Here is a 20,590-nt window from a genome sequence, read left to right on the forward strand (position 1 = left end):
ATTTAGGTCCAATACCAAAACCATTCAAGTGTCAGTATTGTGACCATCATTTTGCGAGAAAGCCTGATTGTAAAAGACATGAAAATAAACATACCGAAGAAAGAACATTTGTCTGTGGGGGATATTTAAAAGATGGCACAAAATGGGGTTGTGGACACGTTTTTTCTAGGTTGGATTGTTTACGAAATCATTACACAACTGCTCAGGGAATCGAATGTAAGAGACCTTTCTTGGAAGAAGAAGAACGTGATAGTCAAAAATAATGGTGTTGAAGAGAAGCTACTTGGTGGATGTGTTTATTTATTGTTTATATGTTATTTATTATAACTCTCTTACAGAGTTCTACACGTTATAGAAATTATAAAATACAATTGATAGATTTTAGAATAAATTATAATAATGATTGTAGTATTCATTTCTTTGTATCTAAAATTATTTCGGTCCGTTGTAATAGTTGCAAAAACCGTTGCAAAAGAAACTAATATACGGACCGATTAATCAAAAAACTTTCTTGTTCAAAAGTGGGCTAAGCTAAAGCGAATGACATCGGAGTTATTCTTTAATTTTTAAGTTGAATGACGTCAACATTTGACATGGAATGTACGGCTGACTAAAGAAATTGCTTGCACATGCTACCCTTACCCTCAGAACGGATCCCGAATCAATTTGGTGTTACCAGATTCTTATCTTTAGTGGGGCAACTCGGTTAAAGTAGACTTTCGTTCAAAAATACGTATGATAAGGCAGTTATTCATATCGAATCAATCATTGTGACCCTATCGGAGTTTAATAGACGAGATTTATCACTCCGATTAGTGGGGGAGGGGTTGACTCACGGTTCCAATGGGATTTCTCCTCAAAAAATAGTGTACTTTACGAATATAATGTATACTTTTAAAAGAACAAAGAAATCTGAAGAACTGGAAATGAAATTGGCGAATAAATGCACTCCTGCAGTATTATTACAATACTTCATTGTTTCAATCCGAAAGGGATCTCAGGTCCATTGTTTTTTAAAAAAGTGGTTCAAGGAGTTGTCACGCGTCGTTCCAAAATTAGATTCCATACCCAAATAAATCTTGGCTCTCTGTCATGTTTCCTGTTGTTCTTTTTTTGTAGGTACTTTGATTCACTTAATGTTTTGCTTACCAATACCTATGCTGCAAAAAATATTACATTAAATGCAATTCTTATGAAGAAATCGTGCAATAGTAGTCGCAATTAATATTGCAATTGAGATTTTGCTGCGCCCTGTTTTTAACATTTTGCAATTTTTTTTTGTCATGATAGCATTATTTTTTAGGCAAGAAACGGTTCAGGAAAAATATTTTAAGCGATTGGTTTATTTTCTCGAAAAAAAAATGTATGATTCGGAACAACTTAAAATTTCTGTTGATTAATTTATTACGAAAAGGTTTAATTATAATTAGAGTCATGATAAATAATCATCTATTATCAAAGAAAGTTTGAATGACCTCTAAGTACAATTGATAAAGAAAAGTAATCAGCTAATAAATTTCCAAGAGATAACTTCAGTAACTGTGGAGAAAGTAACAAAGCCTAACTAAACCATTATGCCAATCAAGTTCCAGTTTATCCTTTCCCATATATGACGTTGAGGATGTCAATTTCCATTTGATGAATAACAAATCAATACCTTTTTTGCTTACTAACACTTACTAAAACCAAAGTCTAAATGCCAGATCGCTCCGAAATTTTCTGGGGACCTTGATATTCACTTACTTGAAAATGTTAGTAAGTGTGCACTAATAAAAAAAATTTTTTTTATATTTTAAAGTTAAGCTTTTATTTTCTTTGCCCATTACATATAATCGGATTCATGACCTACATTGCCCGTTTGCTTTTGGTATGTAATTTGATTTATAGATCAATTGAGAGTATACTTGATCCATGTCATCAAGATACAATCCTATCCCTAGAGAAAATACAGGGTGACAGTAACAATAAACGAGATATTCAAGAGAAGAAAACGCAAAATGGAAACAATTTAAATCCATTGAAATGTAATGCAGTAAGGAATAATAAATAAAATAAATTGATACTGAAAAAATAATTGAGTTAATTGTTTGGTCTGGATGTGATTTGTTTTTGTATTTATTTTTTTGGTTGTGAGATTTTTTGTGTCTGAATTGCACTAATATAAAAAGTGTGGTTTTTGGTCTGTTCTTTTTTTTAATTTTTATAATATTTTTTTATAGACAAGGTACACGAACTTTTTAGTGATTAAAATTATTTTCATTTAAAGACAGTCAATTTTCCTTTTAGTAAAAATCCGATAAATCCCTCAAGGGAATTTGACAGACAGACAATTCAATCTAAATCTATTTTAAGTTTCTAAGAACACTTCCGTTCAAGACATAAACAGAGCTAGTGTCTGTTTATATATATATATATTTTTTTTGTTTTCGTACAACAGACAGACAGACAGGAAGTTCATATTATAGTTGGTGTTTTTAATGATGTCATCATCCAATCAATATGTTCAAAAGGATGAAGATCAATTGTACGACATTCTAAATTTATCACCACCAGCCATCGTTGTTAAACCATCATCTACAAGCGAGTCGTGGGACACTACCAATTTGATAAATGATACTGTGGGAGTTAATGGGGGTCAGGGGATGAACTATCAACAACAGCAGCAACAAATGAAAGAAGAATCAAATTACAACATTCAAACCAAACATGATGATGTTAGTCTGTATCTTTTCAATCAACAACGGATGCATTCAAATGAATCCAATAACAATGATTTCGAACCTCCTCCAGCCCCAGTTGAAGAATTAACTAACGATCCATTACCAGATTTGAGTAACTACGGAACTGCAATGTATCAGAATGACGATACAGCATCTGACATTTCATTGAATACTTCCAATATGCCAAGGTTTAGTTCAACTTCAACTACTAATGATTATCTTTCACCTACATCATTATTTGCTGGCCATCAATTCAGTGGTCAAACAACCCCTAGACAGTCACTGTTTAGTCACCAACCGTCTCAGCTTCAAGGTTCAAATAGGTTAGTGATTCCCAGGTCCCCATCTACCCATTCTGTATATTCCGAGACATCAACCCATCCGGCATCTCCATATCTCCAACCACTGGGGTCTTCTCATAATCTAGAGGCACAACCCCCACAAACCTACAACTCAGCGTTATCCGACGTGGGTGATCAGCCACAGAATATGTTCTTGCCAGATCAACAATACTTAGAATCTGTACCAGTTAACAATTTCATCCATTCGGAAATTGCACTTGGTGAATCCATCAGTTCAACAAATTTGGCTAACTTGGATAGTGTTGATACGACATCATGGCAACCTACAATGTCACAGAGACAACAACACGAAGAATTTCAAGAGTTGTCCTTCAAGGTCCAGAATCAACAAAGACAATACCAATTCCAGCAACTGCAACAACAACAGCAACCGCAAATGCAACAACACCCAGTGCAACAGGTACCGCAACCGCAGATTCAACCGGAAGATTTCTTTTATACCGATAAGGAAAATATGATGGGCGTTGATTTTGATATCACCGTCACGCCTCCACCATTTCTTGATTCAGCATTTGCTTCGTCAAGATTTAACCAATTTGAAACCATAAGCAATGCAGCCACCAATAATTCAAATACCATCCAGCAGAGCAATCCATTAACCGAAAACAATTTATCCAATTATACCAGTCAATTACAACAAGATAATACTCAAGGAGAGGAGCTGGGTATTATTATATCTATCCATCAAGCTCCGGAAGAATTCGCGGCTAAGACTCCATCGTTGTTTAGTAATTCTTCTGCGAATTCGTCACTACGTGGTCGGAATAATAATTCAAGTAGTAATCTTATCCCCAATGCACAGCTTATACCGTCTTCACCCGCGGGTGGGGGGTCGAATAAATCCCAAGATCAATCACGAGAGAAAGATCTTCTTGATCCAACCTACCAAGCAGTCAAAAGAGGACGAAGAAAGAGTCATTCACAAAGAAGTGTTAGCGGGTCGAAATCCCCAAGACGACGGTCCTCATCTCGATATACTGAAGACGAGGATAGCCAAGATGAAGATGAGAGTGATTCCGACGACGAAGGTACCGGGAATAAATTGGCCAGAGAGAAGATATTAGAACTTGCATCGCCGAATCAATCATCCAAAAGAACTCAAAAACATCCAAGTATTTATTCTTGTCATTTATGTGATAAACGATTCACTAGACCTTACAATTTGAAATCCCATTTACGTACCCATACTGATGAAAGACCATTTATTTGTTCGACATGTGGCAAAGCATTCGCGAGACAACATGATAGGAAGCGACATGAGGATTTACATTCTGGAGAGAAGAAATATCAATGTCGTGGATATTTGAAGGATGGAAGTCAGTATGGATGTGGAAGAAGATTTGCCAGGGCAGATGCTTTGAGAAGACATTTCCAGACTGAGGCAGGAAAACAATGTATTCGACTGTTGATGGAGGAGGAAGAGTTGGAGAAGATGATCAGAAGAGGGGATGGAATGGAAGAGGATGAAGAGAATAATAATAACAGTAATGATAGTTCAATGATGAATATCCCGCTGGTGGATATTACGCCGCCGCTATGATGTTGATATGTTTGTATGATTAGTTGTTAGATTGATTTTTTATATATTTATTTATGTCTTTGTATTGAATATTATGAAATATGCAAATTTCGTTAGTGGTCAGTACTAATTAATCTCTGGGTTGACATATTCAGTTCGAGAGAATTGATGTCCTCGTACGATCAGGCGCGCCATTGGTACTAACTGTAGTACGGGAAGATCTAACGAAAAAAACAGACTGATAATTTTTTCATACAGATCAGCCCAACCCATCAATCGATTGTAGACCTCAATCTCCCTGTCATGTCAAAAGGACCTCAAGATGATGACTTTATGGAAAACATAAAGTATGCCAATAACAGCAAAGATTCCAAACTATCCGATTCAGAAAAGGAATTAATCAAATTACAACAAGAAAAGGAACAATTCTTACAACAACAAAACCATCAATTTCTTGAACAATTATTCAAAGAAAACAGTACGACTCCAATCAAGATCCAAAATGTCCAGACTACAAATTCTCAATCATTTCGTGATTCCTTCTTAGCAAAACAACTTCAGCCATTATTGCAAAGTGATAATACTGTGGTTAGTCTTGAGAAATTCTTGGGAGATATTGATGGTGTGCTGAAAAATTTCGCTAAATCAGGTACGATTGAGAACTTATTAGTTTCTGTCCATGCCATAAATCCACAAACTTCGATATTCAGAAGAAGAAATACCAAACCTGATACTATTAATATTGTTCCTGTTTTCAATTTAGTCCCCATTAAACGATTCTTTGCCAAAACCGGTACGAATATTGGAAATGGTGAAGGAGATGGATATATTCAATTTCAATTACGGAATTTATTTGGAGGTGGAGAGAATTTAGAATTTGATGCTACAAGTGGTACGAAAACCCAGTCCTCATATTTGATCAATTATAATCAACCATTGTTTAATAATGTGAATTATATGAGTGAGAATTTATTTTACGTAAATGAACGGAAATCGGATTGGATTCAATCGAGAGTAAAAGGGAGAGGGATGACAAATAAGATATATACGAGATTTGAGAAATTGAATCATGAGGTGATATTGGAAAATTATTGGAAATTGTTGGATAATTATGGAAGCAAGAGTTTGGAAGTATTAAGTCAATCAGGAAGTTCATATAAATCATCAATTGCATATAATTTAATCTATGATTCCAGGAATAATAAAACCTTACCTACTTGTGGGAAATTTTTCCAAATTGGTTTAGAATATAATGGATTATTCAAATTTAATAAATATCCATATTTCAAAACTGCTGGTCAATTCCAATTGAATTATAATTTACCTTGGATTAATTCAACTATTCTTACAACTTCCAAATTTGGTATTCTTTATCCATTCACCAATACCAGTTCCTTATTGGATCGCTTCTACATTGGGGGTCCTAATGACGTTAGATCATTTATGATGAATGGATTAGGTCCCAAGGATTATAATGCCTCAATTGGTGGGGATATGTTTCTTAATGGTGGTGTTTCATTAATATCAAAGATCCCAAGATTGGATCCAGAATCTAATTTTAGGATTCATAATTTTATAAATTGGGGTAGATTGGTTAAGATGCAACAATATCAAGGTATGACTGATAATCTTAAACAATTGTTTCATTCACATTCTGTGACTTATGGTATTGGAATATTGTTCAATCATCCAATGGCAAGATTTGAATTGAATGTTGTGGTTCCTTTAGTTGCACATGAAACTGATTCCGTAAGAAAGGGAATTCAATATGGTATTGGTGTTTCATTTTTGTAAATAATAATAGACATAGAGACATATATATACACACACATAATTTATAATAAATAGACAATCAACTAATTGGCAAAGGCAAAACTAATCTTTATGTTGGGCAACCCATTGATCATGATATTTGATAACTTGAGGAATCATCTTGACTTCAATTTCAACATGTTTGGCAACTTCTTCATCACTTAATCTAATCCATTCATTTCCTTGATCAGGAGTCACAAACACAACTTCCTTCTTTCTTGTTTGTAATAAATTACCAATGACTAATTGATGGTGATATCTATCCAATGCAGTTTGCGCCTTTTGTATCAATATATTTGAATCAGTTTCTAATTTGAATGAAACAAACATGGCTCCTTGACACCAGTTATCAACCAAACGAGATAAAAATTTCGGCACTTGAGATAAATTGATAATCAAATGACCATCTGTAGTTGCTGAACTTTGAATCTTGTGTTGAGGCATTCTTGATTGTGGAATAAAGAAATCAGAAACAGCTGCAGCCAAATAAAACAATGCTTTACTCTTTAAAGCATGCAATGCTTCAGCTGAGACTTTCAAAGTATATAAATATTGATTAACAGTTGTGAATGGAATACACAATAATGAATTGGTGGATTGAGCTTGATTATACTTTCTTAAAACTTCCAACATTTCATCAGCAAATTCAGGACTAATTTCAATCTTATTGTCTCGTTCAGTCATAAAATCCAAAAAGCAATTAGTGGAATGACTGTAATGTCTTGAATAAGGTTGTAATGAATATTCACGATGTAAGAATATCACAGCATATCCATGTTCCAAGAAATATTCAGCAGAAGTTGCACCTCTAGTACCAGCACTAAAATTATCAATAAATCTAACAGTATTATTTTCCAATGGAACAGTAGTACCACCAGATGTAACTAAGACAATTCTCTTCCCGCTATTTTCTAAATGATAATTAACAAATTCTTTAAGTTCTTGTTCAATTTCTGGTAAATATGATGGAGGCTCATGATTTCTAAAATATCTATCTTCATCTGATATTTGAGCCGCTTCAAATTCTGGGATACGACGGTCAATGGCAGCAGAAGTATCTGGAAATGAAGTATGGAATTGTTTAGTATGAACTGGAGTCATTGTGTTTAATTGGTGTATAATTTGAAATAATAGAGCAAGTAGTGATGTCGATGAAGTAGAAGATGAATCGTGGGGGTGGTGATGGTGGTGGTAGGAATTTTTTATTATTTGTTCGGGACGGCCGTTCAATTTCTTTTTTACTTGGTGGTGTCATTTATATTCTTTTTATTTTTTATTCGTTGGGAACAAATTTGAGTCGCTCGGTTAAATTGGTTTGCTTCTTTTTTTTTTTTCTTTGCGTCGTTTGGATTGGGATTGCTTTCCCGTTCTAACCGTTTCCCCGTTTTAGAGTGAGCGTAGGAGTATTTCCATTTAACAAAGAGAAAATGCTTATTAAACTACAAAATCAGTACTCCCCCCTAAATAGTGAGTACTTCGTAAAGAAATCTCCAATTGAGTAAGAGATTTTTTGATAAAATGTAAAGAAGCTAACCTTAAAAATTGTCCAATACTCAGAACTCTGAATGTGGGTGTGGGGGAGAATTATAAATGTGGGAAAGTGTGAAACCACACGGAAAAATAAATTGTTCAAGGAATAATTAGGGAAGGTGGTTTAAATTTCCTTTAGTTAAGATCTATGCTATTCCATACGCAACGTGTGCCAACTTACAGACCTTGTATGTGTTGTGTATTTGAGTTCAATTACTATCCTGCTGCCATTTCTTCTTGATGGCTTTTGTTTCCATACTTATAGAGATGTCTTCTCTAGACACCTAACTAAAGATTTCGATCACGCAGTGAGTAGCGTGATAGCTCAGGCAAATGTTATGTTAATAGTACAAAAAAGACCAACTTGTATACAAATCTAGAGTCTGAAGCTTCATTGCTGTGATGCTTCATAGGTCTTTGTATTACAAGTTCGACAAGTACTTGTCGTTGTCAATACTCTTAGCATAACTTATGTCCTGACCTGTTGCCTTGTTTCAACTTGATCGAGTTTTTTGGTTTAGAATATGCTGCTTGTCACCACTACTACATATTTCAAGAAACATGTGACAGGAAGGAAACTTTTTAGCTCAGATTCGTAAACAACTTTTTACACTGCTCGTACGAGGGTTGGTATAAGCGATACATGGGGATCTTTGTATGGAAATTAATAACTACAATGACGTATATGTTTGCAAATGGTTTTCACATATATAGAGCTACTATAGATTAAGACCCAAGGTGATAACTAACAGCCAAGACCGGGATATGCAATCCGACTGCGAGGTCGCGAACCTCAACAGTCTGTCTTGAGGAGTCTTGTTTATCAATGGGCAAGAGTCAAGATGTGAATCAAACAACAATTACGGTTGTATTTTATCTTATATATTTGGTGATTCTATTTAGATAACGTAGTGTAGATAAGAGAACATTCTCCTTGCTTCTATATCAGATGCTGTTGAAAACAGCTGTAAGCTTACATATGGCTAGTACGTAGTATTACATGAATATGGGTGTATTTCATAATAGACACAGAACAGCCACGATCTTAATAAGTTTTTATTTTCGTTAAAATTGTTGCAAAAAATACTTGGAAAACTTTAAATTACCATATTGAATGAAAGATTCAACCTAATTCGAATTCATGCGACTAGATTTTTCATAGGCTTATATTAGCCCCTAACATTTGGAAAGCTTTTAGTACCCTTCTTATTGAATCCATGTCACCCATGTCGGTATGTAACACATCTGATCTTTCACCAATGTACATATGGTAGCCACTCTTTTTTTGTCTGTGTTTGAATTGTTCTTCCCCATTTTGAGTTTCACGCACAGAAAAAACGTTGCAGCGTTCCACCTTTCCAAAGAAAGAACTTCCAGACATCCAGACAAGCTAACGTATGAATATTCTATAACAAGAAAGTACTTTTAGAAACAAAAGTGAAGGCTTACAATATAATCAATCATATATATATAACATAACCACAAAGAAAAATGTCTGCAGATTTTTGGAATTCATCTCAACGGAATAAATGGCAACTGACTCGATTTTCATTATTAGAGGCTCGTAGGAAAGTTCTCATTTTAGAGAGGAAAATGATTCAAAATGGATTAATTAAAGATTATCCTAATATCAATTATGATTATAATATGAGAATCTATTTACATAATTTATTAATTAAATTAGGTCGAAGATTAAATATTAGACAGATTGTATTAGCTACCGCTGAAGTATATTTAACTAGATTCTTAACTCGAGTACTGTTGAAAGAAATTAATGTCTATTTATTAGTGACTACTTGTTTATATGTTGCTTGTAAGATTGAAGAATGTCCTCAACATATTCGACTAATTATATCAGAAGCAAGAAATATTTGGCCAGAATATATTCCTCATGATGTTACGAAATTAGCGGAATTTGAATTTTATTTAATTGAAGAAATGGATCTGTATTTATTATTGCATCATCCTTATAAATCATTAATTCAGATTAAGAACTATCTTGAGGATAATTATATGATTTATGGATTTAAATTAACCGAAGAAGAATTACAAAATGCTTGGAGTTTAATCAATGATAGTTATATCACCGATATTCACCTCCTATTACCACCACATATAATCGCAATTGCCGCGATCTATATCACAATCGTACTCAAAAAGAACCTCTCTCAGATCAGAAGTGGATCCACCAACGAAGAATCTAAATCCATTCAAGGCAATCCACGACAAGATTCTGCCTCACATAGTATTGACAATAAGGAAATGAATATAGACGATCTAATGGACCTATCCACCGCCACAACTACCACCACCTCCATCTCCAAATCGGGCGTACAACATAATCAAATCCTGCCGGCATCAGGGTCACTTCTAAACACCACCCCACAAAAAATCATCCAATCCCCAAATAAACCTGATTCAAACCCCACAACAACCACGAATTTCCAGGATGATTTGAATATATTGGATGAAGATACGATCAAGATTAATAAATTTATGAATTTCTTGAGTCATTCCCATATTAATCTAGATGAAGTTGTGGAGGCTATGCAAGATATGGTGAATATCTATGTTTTATGGAATCGATATAATGAACAGGCGGTGAAGAAGTCATTACAGATTATGTTGCTAAGTAGGATTTAACCCTGAAAGTTGTTGAACAAATTTTGAAGGGATGTTAGATTTGGATTGGACTACATAGGAGTGATTATAGAAACGGGTTTGAGGGGGGGTTGTAGTTTGAGAGAGTAGGGAACATTTTGGGATTGAATGGAAGGGGTGAATCAAGTGTGATTAGATTTTGTACTATAGATAACTAGCTGTACGAATAACTATTTGAAAGAGATCAGGCTTCTTAGTAGAGTAGGTTCTCTGTGAGACAGTATCAGTAAAACAATGACTGCAAGTCACAATGTGTGGTAGGTTTATAGGAATCATTATATAGTTAATTTATATAGATGCCTACATAAATTTTTATTAAAAGCAAGTAATTTAGATCGCTTATAGCTTCTCATATGAGCTTAAGATCAATGATTCCATGGAGGTAGTGCATGTTAGCAAAAGTTGAATGGTAACAAAAGCACAAAGATCTGTAGTGTAACCTGAGCCGAACCGAATACTAATACTTTCTATGTTTCTATTCATGAAAAGACTAAGTAGCAGTCCCATTAAACAGTAGTGTATAGATACTCTACTTTGTTTAGTATAATTTGTAGTATATTTAGTTGGCCAATCTTGTATGCTGCTGCAAAAAAAAGTTATCACCGAGTATTGAAAACAAAAATAAAAGCCTCCCGGAGAGATTCTACACCCCAGCCTAAAAGAGCAAGCTAATTGATACAGGAAGCCACCTGGTTCTAGCAAGGATTCAACCCATTGATGATATTCTGGAATGATATAATTATCATGTGGGAATTGAAAACAAAGCTTTGATTTGATCTTTTGTTCCAAAAGTAACACAAAGTTGTATGTCCGATAAATGGGTATTGAAGCATTCCGATGTTAAATCAAAGTAGATGCAATATAACTCGGATACAAAAGTGCTAGATACCAATACTCACTTTGCAGTCTTCATACATGTCATCAATAGAGTTGCTCGTATATAACTTGTCATAGGTTAGTATGCACTAGACAGCGATACCAAATGATAAAATGGTTTTCAATCTCCACAATCAATTCCGGTTATTTTTTAATTGTTGAAATTTATTTGTCGGATATTTTGAAATGTTAAAAAATAAATTTAAATTTTTCGTGAAAAAAAAAAAAAAAAAATTTAAGAAAAAAAAGTTTATCGTACGAATTTCTTCTTCGACAACCAACAATAATCTTTTTCACTTACTCACTCACTCATTCACTACCCACTAATAGCCACCCACCAACAACCACCCAACCAACCAACAAAAAAAAAAAATTTCAACTAAGAAACACGACAATCCTTTTTCTTTTCTTTTCTTTTCTTTCTTTCTTGTTTCTTTAGTACAGATATATATATATATAATATAATATAGACATACACTACAACCTTATTGGGATACCAACTTCACACGTCTCCAATACCACCCAATCCCCCCTTTTTTTTGTTCATTTTTATATCTTACTAATTATACAAGTCAAGTTACACCTTAAGTAACTTATTCGTATTTATTTTTCCCACCTCAACCAACCTAACCAAACGCCCCACTTCCATTTTTTCATCAATCACACATATCACCATCAGTTAACAAACTACCTTTGGTACTGATATTTATTATTATTAATTATATAATCCAACTTGTTTATTTCTTGTCCAAATCCTTGAAATAATCCTCCTTCCCCAAATCAACATTAGTTCTTTCTTTCTTTTTTTTTCCATTTTATCAAATAGAATATTTCACGTGTTCACCACTCCTATCACTTTGTAAATATGACTGAAACCAAACCAGAACAAACAACTCCTGCAGTTGAAGAACCAACTCAACAACCACAAAAACCATCAGTTGAACCACAAGTTGAAACTGAAAAAACCAATACCGAGGATCAACAACAATCTCAACCTCAACAACAACAGCCTACTCCTGCTGCTACTCCTGTTCCTGCAACTGCTCCTGCCTCTGCTAAGGAAGGTGGACGTGAAACTTCAGACAAGATCTTATATGTTGGAAGTTTACATAAATCAGTTTCAGAAGATATGTTAAAGGATTTATTTTCAGTTGCTGGACAAATCAAAACTGTTAAAATATTGAATGATAAAAATAAGCCAGGGTTTAATTATGCTTTTGTTGAATATGAAAATAATCAAGCTGCAGATATGGCTTTAAATACTCTTAATGGAAGATCAATCAATAATTCTGAAATTAAAATCAATTGGGCTTTCCAATCTGCTACTATTACTACTAATAATAATAATGAAAATGATCCTACTTTCAATATCTTTGTTGGTGATTTAAGTCCAGATATTGATGATGAAGGTTTAAAACAAGCTTTTGGTAAATTTGAATCTTTAAAACAAGCTCATGTTATGTGGGATATGCAAACTTCAAGATCTAGAGGATATGGATTTGTTACTTTTGGTGTCCATTCAGATGCTGAACTGGCTTTACAAACCATGAATGGTGAATGGCTTAATGGTAGAGCTATTAGATGTAATTGGGCTTCTCATAAACAAGCTAATAACAATAATCAAATGAATCAACATAATCATAATAATAATAATCATCATCAAAATAATAATGGATATAGAAATAATAATGGTCGTCATAATAATCCAAATAACAATCGTCAATTTAGACAATTCCATAATGGTAACAATAACAACCTTAATAATAATAATTCTAATAATTTGTATTCTCAACAATTAATTAATCCAGGATTAGGTGGTGGTAATAACAATAATCAATTCCAACCACCTCCACCTTTACCACAACAACCAGGATCTTTACCTCAAATGTTACCTATGAATGGCAACAACAACAACAATAGCAGAGACAGCAACAACAATTCCATGAATGGTAATAACAATAACAACAACAACAGCAATAACAGCAGTGCCAATGGTAACAATACTAATAACAATCATCCACAAGGTAATATCCCAGTCATGTCACCTCAAACCTATGATATTGTATTAAGACAAACCCCATCCTGGCAAACTACAGTTTATTTAGGTAATATTGCCCATTTCACCCAACAAGGAGATTTAATCCCCTTATTACAGAATTTCGGATTTATTATTGATTTCAAATTCCATCCAGAAAGAGGATGTGCATTTGTCAAATATGATAGTCATGAAAGGGCTGCAATGGCGATTGTCCAATTAGCTGGTTTTAATGTGAATGGAAGACCTTTGAAATGTGGTTGGGGAAAGGATAGACCACCTCCTCAAATGGGACATCAATTTGGGAATTTTTCAAGAGGTGGTGGTGGTGGTAATGGAGGGATGAATATGAATATGAATATGAATATTCATGCGCCTCCTCCTCCACCTCCTCCACAGATGTATAATCAAGGTAGACCTTAGATAAAGTTGGTTTCGTAACATTTTGATAGACATAGAGAAAGTTTTTTAAAAGAAAAAGTTTATTGTTAGTATTGTTTGAAGAATTACTGGCCCCTTTTTGTTTATTAGATTAGAAGAATTGTGTTTTTGAAATGTGCCTTGTTGATTGTGTGATGTTGGCTTGTGGTTGTTGCTATTAGAAAAGAAGACCTTTATGGGATGGATGAAGTTGTTGTTCCATGAAATGAACCTTTTATATGCTTGTCTTTTATTATTTTATTTTATTAGTTGTTTTTTTATCTCTTTATATATCTCTCTCTTTTATTTATATATATACTGCTCTTTGTCTTTTTGTTTATCACGTATATATATTACATATATATCTAACTATATATCTACTTATTGTTTGTTTGATTTAATTGAAAATTTTAAATATAAATTTATTGAGTTTCGTTGATTGTATGTAAATATGTAAATTGTTGAAAGCAAAGTAGAAAAATTGGTTGCTAAAACTTACTTCCTCAAGAATGTGAGACAGCCAAACAAAATGATTATTCCCAAAGATCTAGGTAGCTATTGTATTGTACAACTTAAATAAGTCATCAATGCCCAAAAGCTTTGTGTTGCAAAAATTGTCATATTATATACGATCAACCTTAATGACTTCAACAGTCTAAGGAGAGAAATTTTATTGGAAGAATAAAGATAGACATGGATTACGAATAGATAGAACGATACAGCCTCTAACCCTTGTCCTACCAATAATAGAACTGGTGGTAGTAGTAGAGGGCCCGAAAGTTATACCTCCAAGAGTTACATAAGAAGTCAAATAAAATTTTGATTACATAATCATGACAATTGGTAGCATTCTAATTGATTGAAAAGTTTTTTTTTTTTGGGTTCTTTCTTTAGAATGTTCCATGGGAATGACGGAGGAAATCATATTACTAAAAGACAACTATTGAACTACTGGTTTAAGAATACTTCTTAATTACTAAGGAAAAGAGTATCATTATACTTCAACATCACATTGAAATTTTCCAAGAAATAGAAGAAGGAAATAGAAAGTGAAGAAAACATTCTTCCAATCAGTCTCAATAAAAACATCAACTTATGTTTCTTTCCAGAAGATTCATAATTGTAATTATCATTTTTATATTCTGCTTTATTATAAGTAACATACTTATTATATTATCATTAGACAATAGTAACACATTGACTTTATTCAACTATCAACTATCAAGCTTCCTTCTCCTGACCAAATCATCCATCACCAGTAAGCCTATACAAAAGCTATTATCAACAACAACAACCACATTATTGTTAATAGTCTCCTTATATTACATATCAAAACATTCTCCATACAACTTACCTCAATTAGTAAACAAATTATTTAGTTTCATGAATTCAAATTATAGATTTGGTCATCGTACTGGACGTTTCTCCAATAAAAAATCAAAACATTATAAATTTGCCCTTCGTAATGGAGGAGCAATTGGAGGAATTAGTAATGAAGGTAATACATGTTTCATGAACTCGGTTATCCAATCATTAGCTTCTTCACGAGAATTGGTCAAATTTATAGATTCTTATCTTTATACTGAAACGGAAATTGTACAACCAACTACAGGTAAATCAATCAGATTAAAATCAGATCAACCAAAACCTCAATTAGTTTTCACTAATGCTTTGAAAACTATTTTGAATAATGTGAATGGGAAATATGGAAGTATAGGTAAAGAATTCAGTTCAAAACAACTTTTAAACAAAATGCCAAATGGTCCTAAACAGAATTTCTTCTCTGGATATAATCAAGAAGATGCTCAAGAATTTTATCAATTGGTGATGGATCTTTTAGAAAAAGAATACAAAAGAGTAAGTATTTCTCGTCCAGCTACTCCCGAGCCTGAAATCCCGGGTGAGAAACCTAAAGAATCAACCAAATTTATTGATGTTTCATATATTTCTAATTTGATTTCTGGTTGTGATCAATTGGGTAAATTGGGATATGTTTATGTTCCCGCATCCCAAGTTGATCCTAATTTAACTGGAGTGGATCATAAAGTAATGTCATTGGAATTGATCACACCAGTAGATGGGATGTCTGCAGAAAGAATTGGTTGTTTGACTTGTGGTGAAGTCGGTGGAATTAGATATTCGGTGAATAGTGGATTGAGTTTAAATTTACCACAAAATTCAAGTTATTATTCTAGCTTTACTTTGAATCAATTATTAAATGAATGGAACAATCCGGAAATTATTGAAGATGTTAATTGTAATAGGTGTGGTTTACTTCAAACTAAAGAATTCTTAATGGATACGATTTCTCAATCAAAACAGAATTCAGTACCAGAAAAATTAATTGAACAATTCCAAACTAGACTAGATTTAATTGAACAAGAATTACTTAAACCTCATATTGAAGATGAAATATTTGAAAAATTAACAATTAAGAAACATATCAAGAAATCAAAAAAATCAAAACAAATCTTCTTAGGAAGACCTTCTCCATTATTATGCATCCATATAAATAGATCCGTCTTTGATCCACGAACATACATGGTGATGAAAAATACCAGTAATGTAACTTATCCCGCAACACTCGATCTTGGTCCATACGTAGCCGAACCAGGTGATATCAACATGGACGCCAGATTACCATTCCGCAAACAAGATGAACGTTTCCACCACCACCACCACCACCACCAACAACAACAACCCGACACCGCCGACGGAGCATCATCACCTCAGTCACAAACAGGACTTTCAGCCAGTCCATCAGATTCATCCCTCTCCTCCCTCGAAACCAATCCAAAATCAAACTCCACCACAATGACAGTGCCGGACTCCCACTCCGCACCACCAGCCGCGGAACAGCTGCTCGACCCAAGATTACAATATAATCTAAAAGCCGTCATCTCCCACTATGGAACCCACAATTATGGTCATTATATATGTTATAGAAAACTCCGAGGATCATGGTGGAGAATCAGTGATGAATCGGTATATGTCGTGACTGAGGAGGAGGCTTTGAATGGACAAGGGACATTTATGTTGTTTTATGAGTATGATGATGGATATGTTGATCCTTCACTTGTTGATGTGTCAGATAGTGATGAGGAAGATGTAGATGTTGAACTGGAGAAGGGAATTAAGTTGAGAGAAAAAGCTAGTAGTGGAAGTAGTATGAATGTGGATGATGAAGAAAATGAGGGTGAGGAAGAGGCTGAGGAAGAGGAAGAGGAGGATGATGCGGATTATGAAGGTGAGAGCAGCGGATTGGAGAGTTCGGAGCTGGAGAATTCGTCGATGATTGCTCAGCTGGATAGAATACCTATTGGTGATAATGAGAATGATGACGACGAGCAGGAAGATGATACTTCGATGAATAGTACTCATATTGATTTGGCGGCTGCTGAAGCACAGGTTCATTTGTAACATTTTTTTAAATAGGTTTATGTTTAGTTTATTCCTCGATGTATAGAAATAGATTTTTATTTTGGTTTTTATTATCGGCCCTTTCTATTATAAGCCAATAATTCGACTCCCGACATCAAGGGAAATTCGTTCCTACAAATGACATAATGTACATATGTGTTGCCTTCGAAATCCAAACCATTTGTGTTATCTTGTGTTTTTTGGCATTCTACCCTTTTTCTCCTTTGTAGACTTATTTGGTTTCAACCATTAACTGCACTCAAATTCAAAGTAGACCCATTCGTGTCAATTATAAATATAAATCAAGCGTCAATAAGATATCCTAGTAAATAGTTCTTCAAACCTGTAACTCAATTATTTGTTTGCAGTAATTTCTCGAACTTTATTTTTTCGTACTAGATCTTGATGATCATCGCGAAATTCTTTAACTTAATCAACATTACCCTTCTTGAATCCATCATACATCATGGCCAGAAAACTCAAAGGAAAGACCCTCTCAACCAAGGGGCTCAAAGGTGCATTAGTCCGTCATTTCCATAAAGAGCAACATCACCAAAAACTAACAAAAAATGCCGAAATCCAATCCCAAAACGAAATCAATAAACAAAAATCCATAAAATCAACCAAGAAACAAAAACAAAACACCCTAAAACAAACAGCCCAACAAAAAGGTCTTATACCATTTTCTCAAGATGATAGGGTGTTACTTATCGGAGAAGGGGATTTCTCATTCGCAAAATGCTTAATCTCCCAAGGATTCTTATTACCCCAAAACCTAATTGCGACCAGCTATGACTCCCTCGAGGTCCTCGAAGCGAAATATCCAACTATCCAAACCAATCTCACTGAGCTCGCTGAAGAAGGAGTCAAAATCATTCATGAAGTCGATGCCACAAACCTAATCACCAGTTTAAAACTTCCTTCCAAACAGCGTAAGAAGTCTAAGAATTTGGTTGAATTATTCCCAGGGGGACACAAATTGAATTATGTGATGTTTAATTTCCCTCATACCGGAAGGGGGATAAAGGATATGGATCGAAATATCCAGGATCAACAGAAATTAATCTTACTGTTTTTCCAAAATGTGAAAGAATTGTTTGAGGTTGTGAATTCGGATTTAAAGAATGATTTCGCGGGATATTTGGGAAGTACTGGGGAAAGCAAGAGTGGTGATGGAAAGATTATCTTATCGTTATTTGAAGGGGAGCCGTATAATTCCTGGGGGGTGAAGATTCTTGGCAGGAGTGAGGGATATAAAGTAGAGAAATCGGGGAGGTTTGATTGGAAGATGTTTCCTGAATATCATCATCGAAGGACTAATAGTATGCAAGATACATCCAAACCCGCGGCAGAAAGAGATGCTAGAATGTATGTTTTTGAGAAGTTTGAGAAGGTAGAGAATAAGAAACAGAAGGAAGATGATTCAGATTCTGATTAGACTACTATGTATTATTATTATTATTAGTTATAGAAAATCTAAAGGATAGCAAACTTATGCTGGGAATACACGTACACAATGATCTATAAAGAATATTTCTTTGGTTAATGGGTCTTTCACTTTTCCCATTCGTAATAATGTATTCTTCTCACTAAGATGTTTTTCAGAAGGATTAAGTAACTTATCAAATGGATAGATATTCCCATTGGGTAATTTGAATGGATTATTAAAAATACTGGTGATTAATTGAGCATATGGTAAGTTCTTACTTAATTCATATAATTCAGGTGAACAAACTGGACAATTATTGATTTTGTTTAGAACCTTATAATATTTATTCGGACCTCTATATTTCTTACTAGTCAAGACAGAGGAACTCGGAGTTTCAGGTGAATCGGGTTTCGTAGAATCAATTGGTATCTCTTCATTTATATCTCTAAATATTGTATTCTCGGTATTATAATAACATGATTTAGTTTTCAAACTTGATAATCCAGCAGAAAGATATATGAAAATTGGATAATTTTTCGATATTCCATATAATTTAGTAAAATTCTCAATAAAACATTGTGATAAACCTTCCCATCTTTCTTCTGATAATAATTTTTGATATTCATGATATTGCGGGGAATTTACCATTAGATTACTAGAGAAAGTATTCCCATTGTGAGTACGATCTATCAAAGATCTAAACATTAGTAATCCTCCCATTCCTAATAATCTTGTCTTATTGGCTAAATGATTAAATTTATCAGTTTGTTGATAATTTTCTCTATTTCCATACGGAGATAAAGTAGTTCTTGAATATCTTGTAGCTTCATTTATATCACCTTTTTCAATCAATGATAAGAATTTACAATAATTGATTTCAAATTCTAAATTTGAATTTACTTTCTTAAGGAAATTTCTATTTTCATTAAACCAAGCTATAACCAAAGATAAATCATGATCTTGGACAATTGATACAAATACTTTATTAAAATTGTGGAATAAATCATAATCAATTAATTTCATAAAATTAGGATTCTTTTCAGCTAAACTCTTTAATAACAATATACCAGCATTTTCATCTGATCTAATATTTGATTTTATTAAATAATCCACAATTAATAAATTTGTTTGATCCCTATACCAATTTAATAAATTAGGATTATGTAGATCTAATAATTTATCATCCTCATATTTCGTAGAAGGGTCATTACCCTCGGTATTATTATTAGTGTCATCACCAGTCTTTCCTTTATTACTTGTACTACCACCACCACCAGTAGAACCTGTCCCACTTGAAGGTGTAGTGATACAATATTTATCTAATTCATTCAAATGCTCCAATCTAGCAACCAATCTCAGTCGATATTCTTCATCTTTAGAAACAGCCGTTTTTAATTTCTTTTGAAAACTTTCAAACCCTTTAATCAACTTCTTTATTAATTCTAATTTCATTGATTTCGGGATATTTGGATTCTTTTTAATTATTGAGATCTCATCCATTAATTGCTTCTTTTCCTTTTCAATTAATTTTTGAATATTTTTGAAATTCTTCTTAATCAATTCAATGGGAATCCTGAATTGGGTTTGTGATGTCTGGATCTGGAAGTTTAGTGTTGGTTCCGTCATGTTGTGTTACCTTGGGGGCTGTCTTATATATATACAAATTAGACGTGTAATAGCAATAAATAAATTGTGGTTGTAAATTAAAGATTCCCCCTTTTAGCCTTTTTTTTTTGGCTGTTGAATGGGTGAAATTGAAAATCTGGGGCAAAGGCTGAGCTACCAAATGTGATTGTTGCATGTACC

At 33.7% G+C, this 20,590-nt stretch overlaps 8 protein-coding genes across 8 annotated transcripts; 6 read left to right on the forward strand and 2 right to left on the reverse strand. All coding sequences in view use genetic code 12, as the record gives it.

Moving 5' to 3' along the window:
- Positions 1-2,477: 2,477 nt before the first annotated feature.
- On the forward strand, positions 2,478-4,622 carry J8A68_002343 (C2H2-type zinc finger protein; the record flags this gene model as incomplete). The annotated part of the gene is made up of 1 exon (XM_049406083.1): positions 2,478-4,622. The coding sequence occupies one exon, from the start codon at positions 2,478-2,480 to the stop codon at positions 4,620-4,622; it is 2,145 nt and encodes a 714-aa protein (XP_049264321.1).
- A 282-nt stretch (positions 4,623-4,904) lies between these two features.
- SAM50 (SAM complex subunit) lies at positions 4,905-6,395 on the forward strand (the record flags this gene model as incomplete). The annotated part of the gene is made up of 1 exon (XM_049406084.1): positions 4,905-6,395. One exon carries the CDS (start codon positions 4,905-4,907, stop codon positions 6,393-6,395), a length of 1,491 nt encoding a protein of 496 aa, XP_049264322.1.
- An 81-nt stretch (positions 6,396-6,476) lies between these two features.
- J8A68_002345 (phosphopantothenate--cysteine ligase) lies at positions 6,477-7,514 on the reverse strand (the record flags this gene model as incomplete). Its single annotated transcript, XM_049406085.1, has 1 exon — positions 6,477-7,514. One exon carries the CDS (start codon positions 7,512-7,514, stop codon positions 6,477-6,479), a length of 1,038 nt encoding a protein of 345 aa, XP_049264323.1.
- A 1,920-nt stretch (positions 7,515-9,434) lies between these two features.
- On the forward strand, positions 9,435-10,586 carry SSN8 (cyclin-dependent protein serine/threonine kinase regulator; the record flags this gene model as incomplete). The annotated part of the gene is made up of 1 exon (XM_049406087.1): positions 9,435-10,586. The coding sequence occupies one exon, from the start codon at positions 9,435-9,437 to the stop codon at positions 10,584-10,586; it is 1,152 nt and encodes a 383-aa protein (XP_049264324.1).
- A 1,759-nt stretch (positions 10,587-12,345) lies between these two features.
- On the forward strand, positions 12,346-13,938 carry J8A68_002347 (uncharacterized protein; the record flags this gene model as incomplete). The annotated part of the gene is made up of 1 exon (XM_049406088.1): positions 12,346-13,938. The coding sequence occupies one exon, from the start codon at positions 12,346-12,348 to the stop codon at positions 13,936-13,938; it is 1,593 nt and encodes a 530-aa protein (XP_049264325.1).
- A 1,380-nt stretch (positions 13,939-15,318) lies between these two features.
- Positions 15,319-17,355, forward strand: UBP1 (ubiquitin-specific protease; the record flags this gene model as incomplete). Its single annotated transcript, XM_049406089.1, has 1 exon — positions 15,319-17,355. The coding sequence occupies one exon, from the start codon at positions 15,319-15,321 to the stop codon at positions 17,353-17,355; it is 2,037 nt and encodes a 678-aa protein (XP_049264326.1).
- A 466-nt stretch (positions 17,356-17,821) lies between these two features.
- On the forward strand, positions 17,822-18,793 carry J8A68_002349 (25S rRNA (uracil2634-N3)-methyltransferase; the record flags this gene model as incomplete). The annotated part of the gene is made up of 1 exon (XM_049406090.1): positions 17,822-18,793. One exon carries the CDS (start codon positions 17,822-17,824, stop codon positions 18,791-18,793), a length of 972 nt encoding a protein of 323 aa, XP_049264327.1.
- A 54-nt stretch (positions 18,794-18,847) lies between these two features.
- J8A68_002350 (glucose-induced degradation complex subunit) lies at positions 18,848-20,410 on the reverse strand (the record flags this gene model as incomplete). The annotated part of the gene is made up of 1 exon (XM_049406091.1): positions 18,848-20,410. One exon carries the CDS (start codon positions 20,408-20,410, stop codon positions 18,848-18,850), a length of 1,563 nt encoding a protein of 520 aa, XP_049264328.1.
- Between the last annotated feature and the right edge of the window lie 180 nt (positions 20,411-20,590).

This window comes from Hemisphaericaspora subhashii (genome assembly GCF_019202705.1).
Source record: "Hemisphaericaspora subhashii strain CBS 10753 chromosome Unknown scaffold78, whole genome shotgun sequence".
Taxonomy (NCBI): domain Eukaryota; kingdom Fungi; phylum Ascomycota; class Pichiomycetes; order Serinales; family Debaryomycetaceae; genus Hemisphaericaspora; species Hemisphaericaspora subhashii.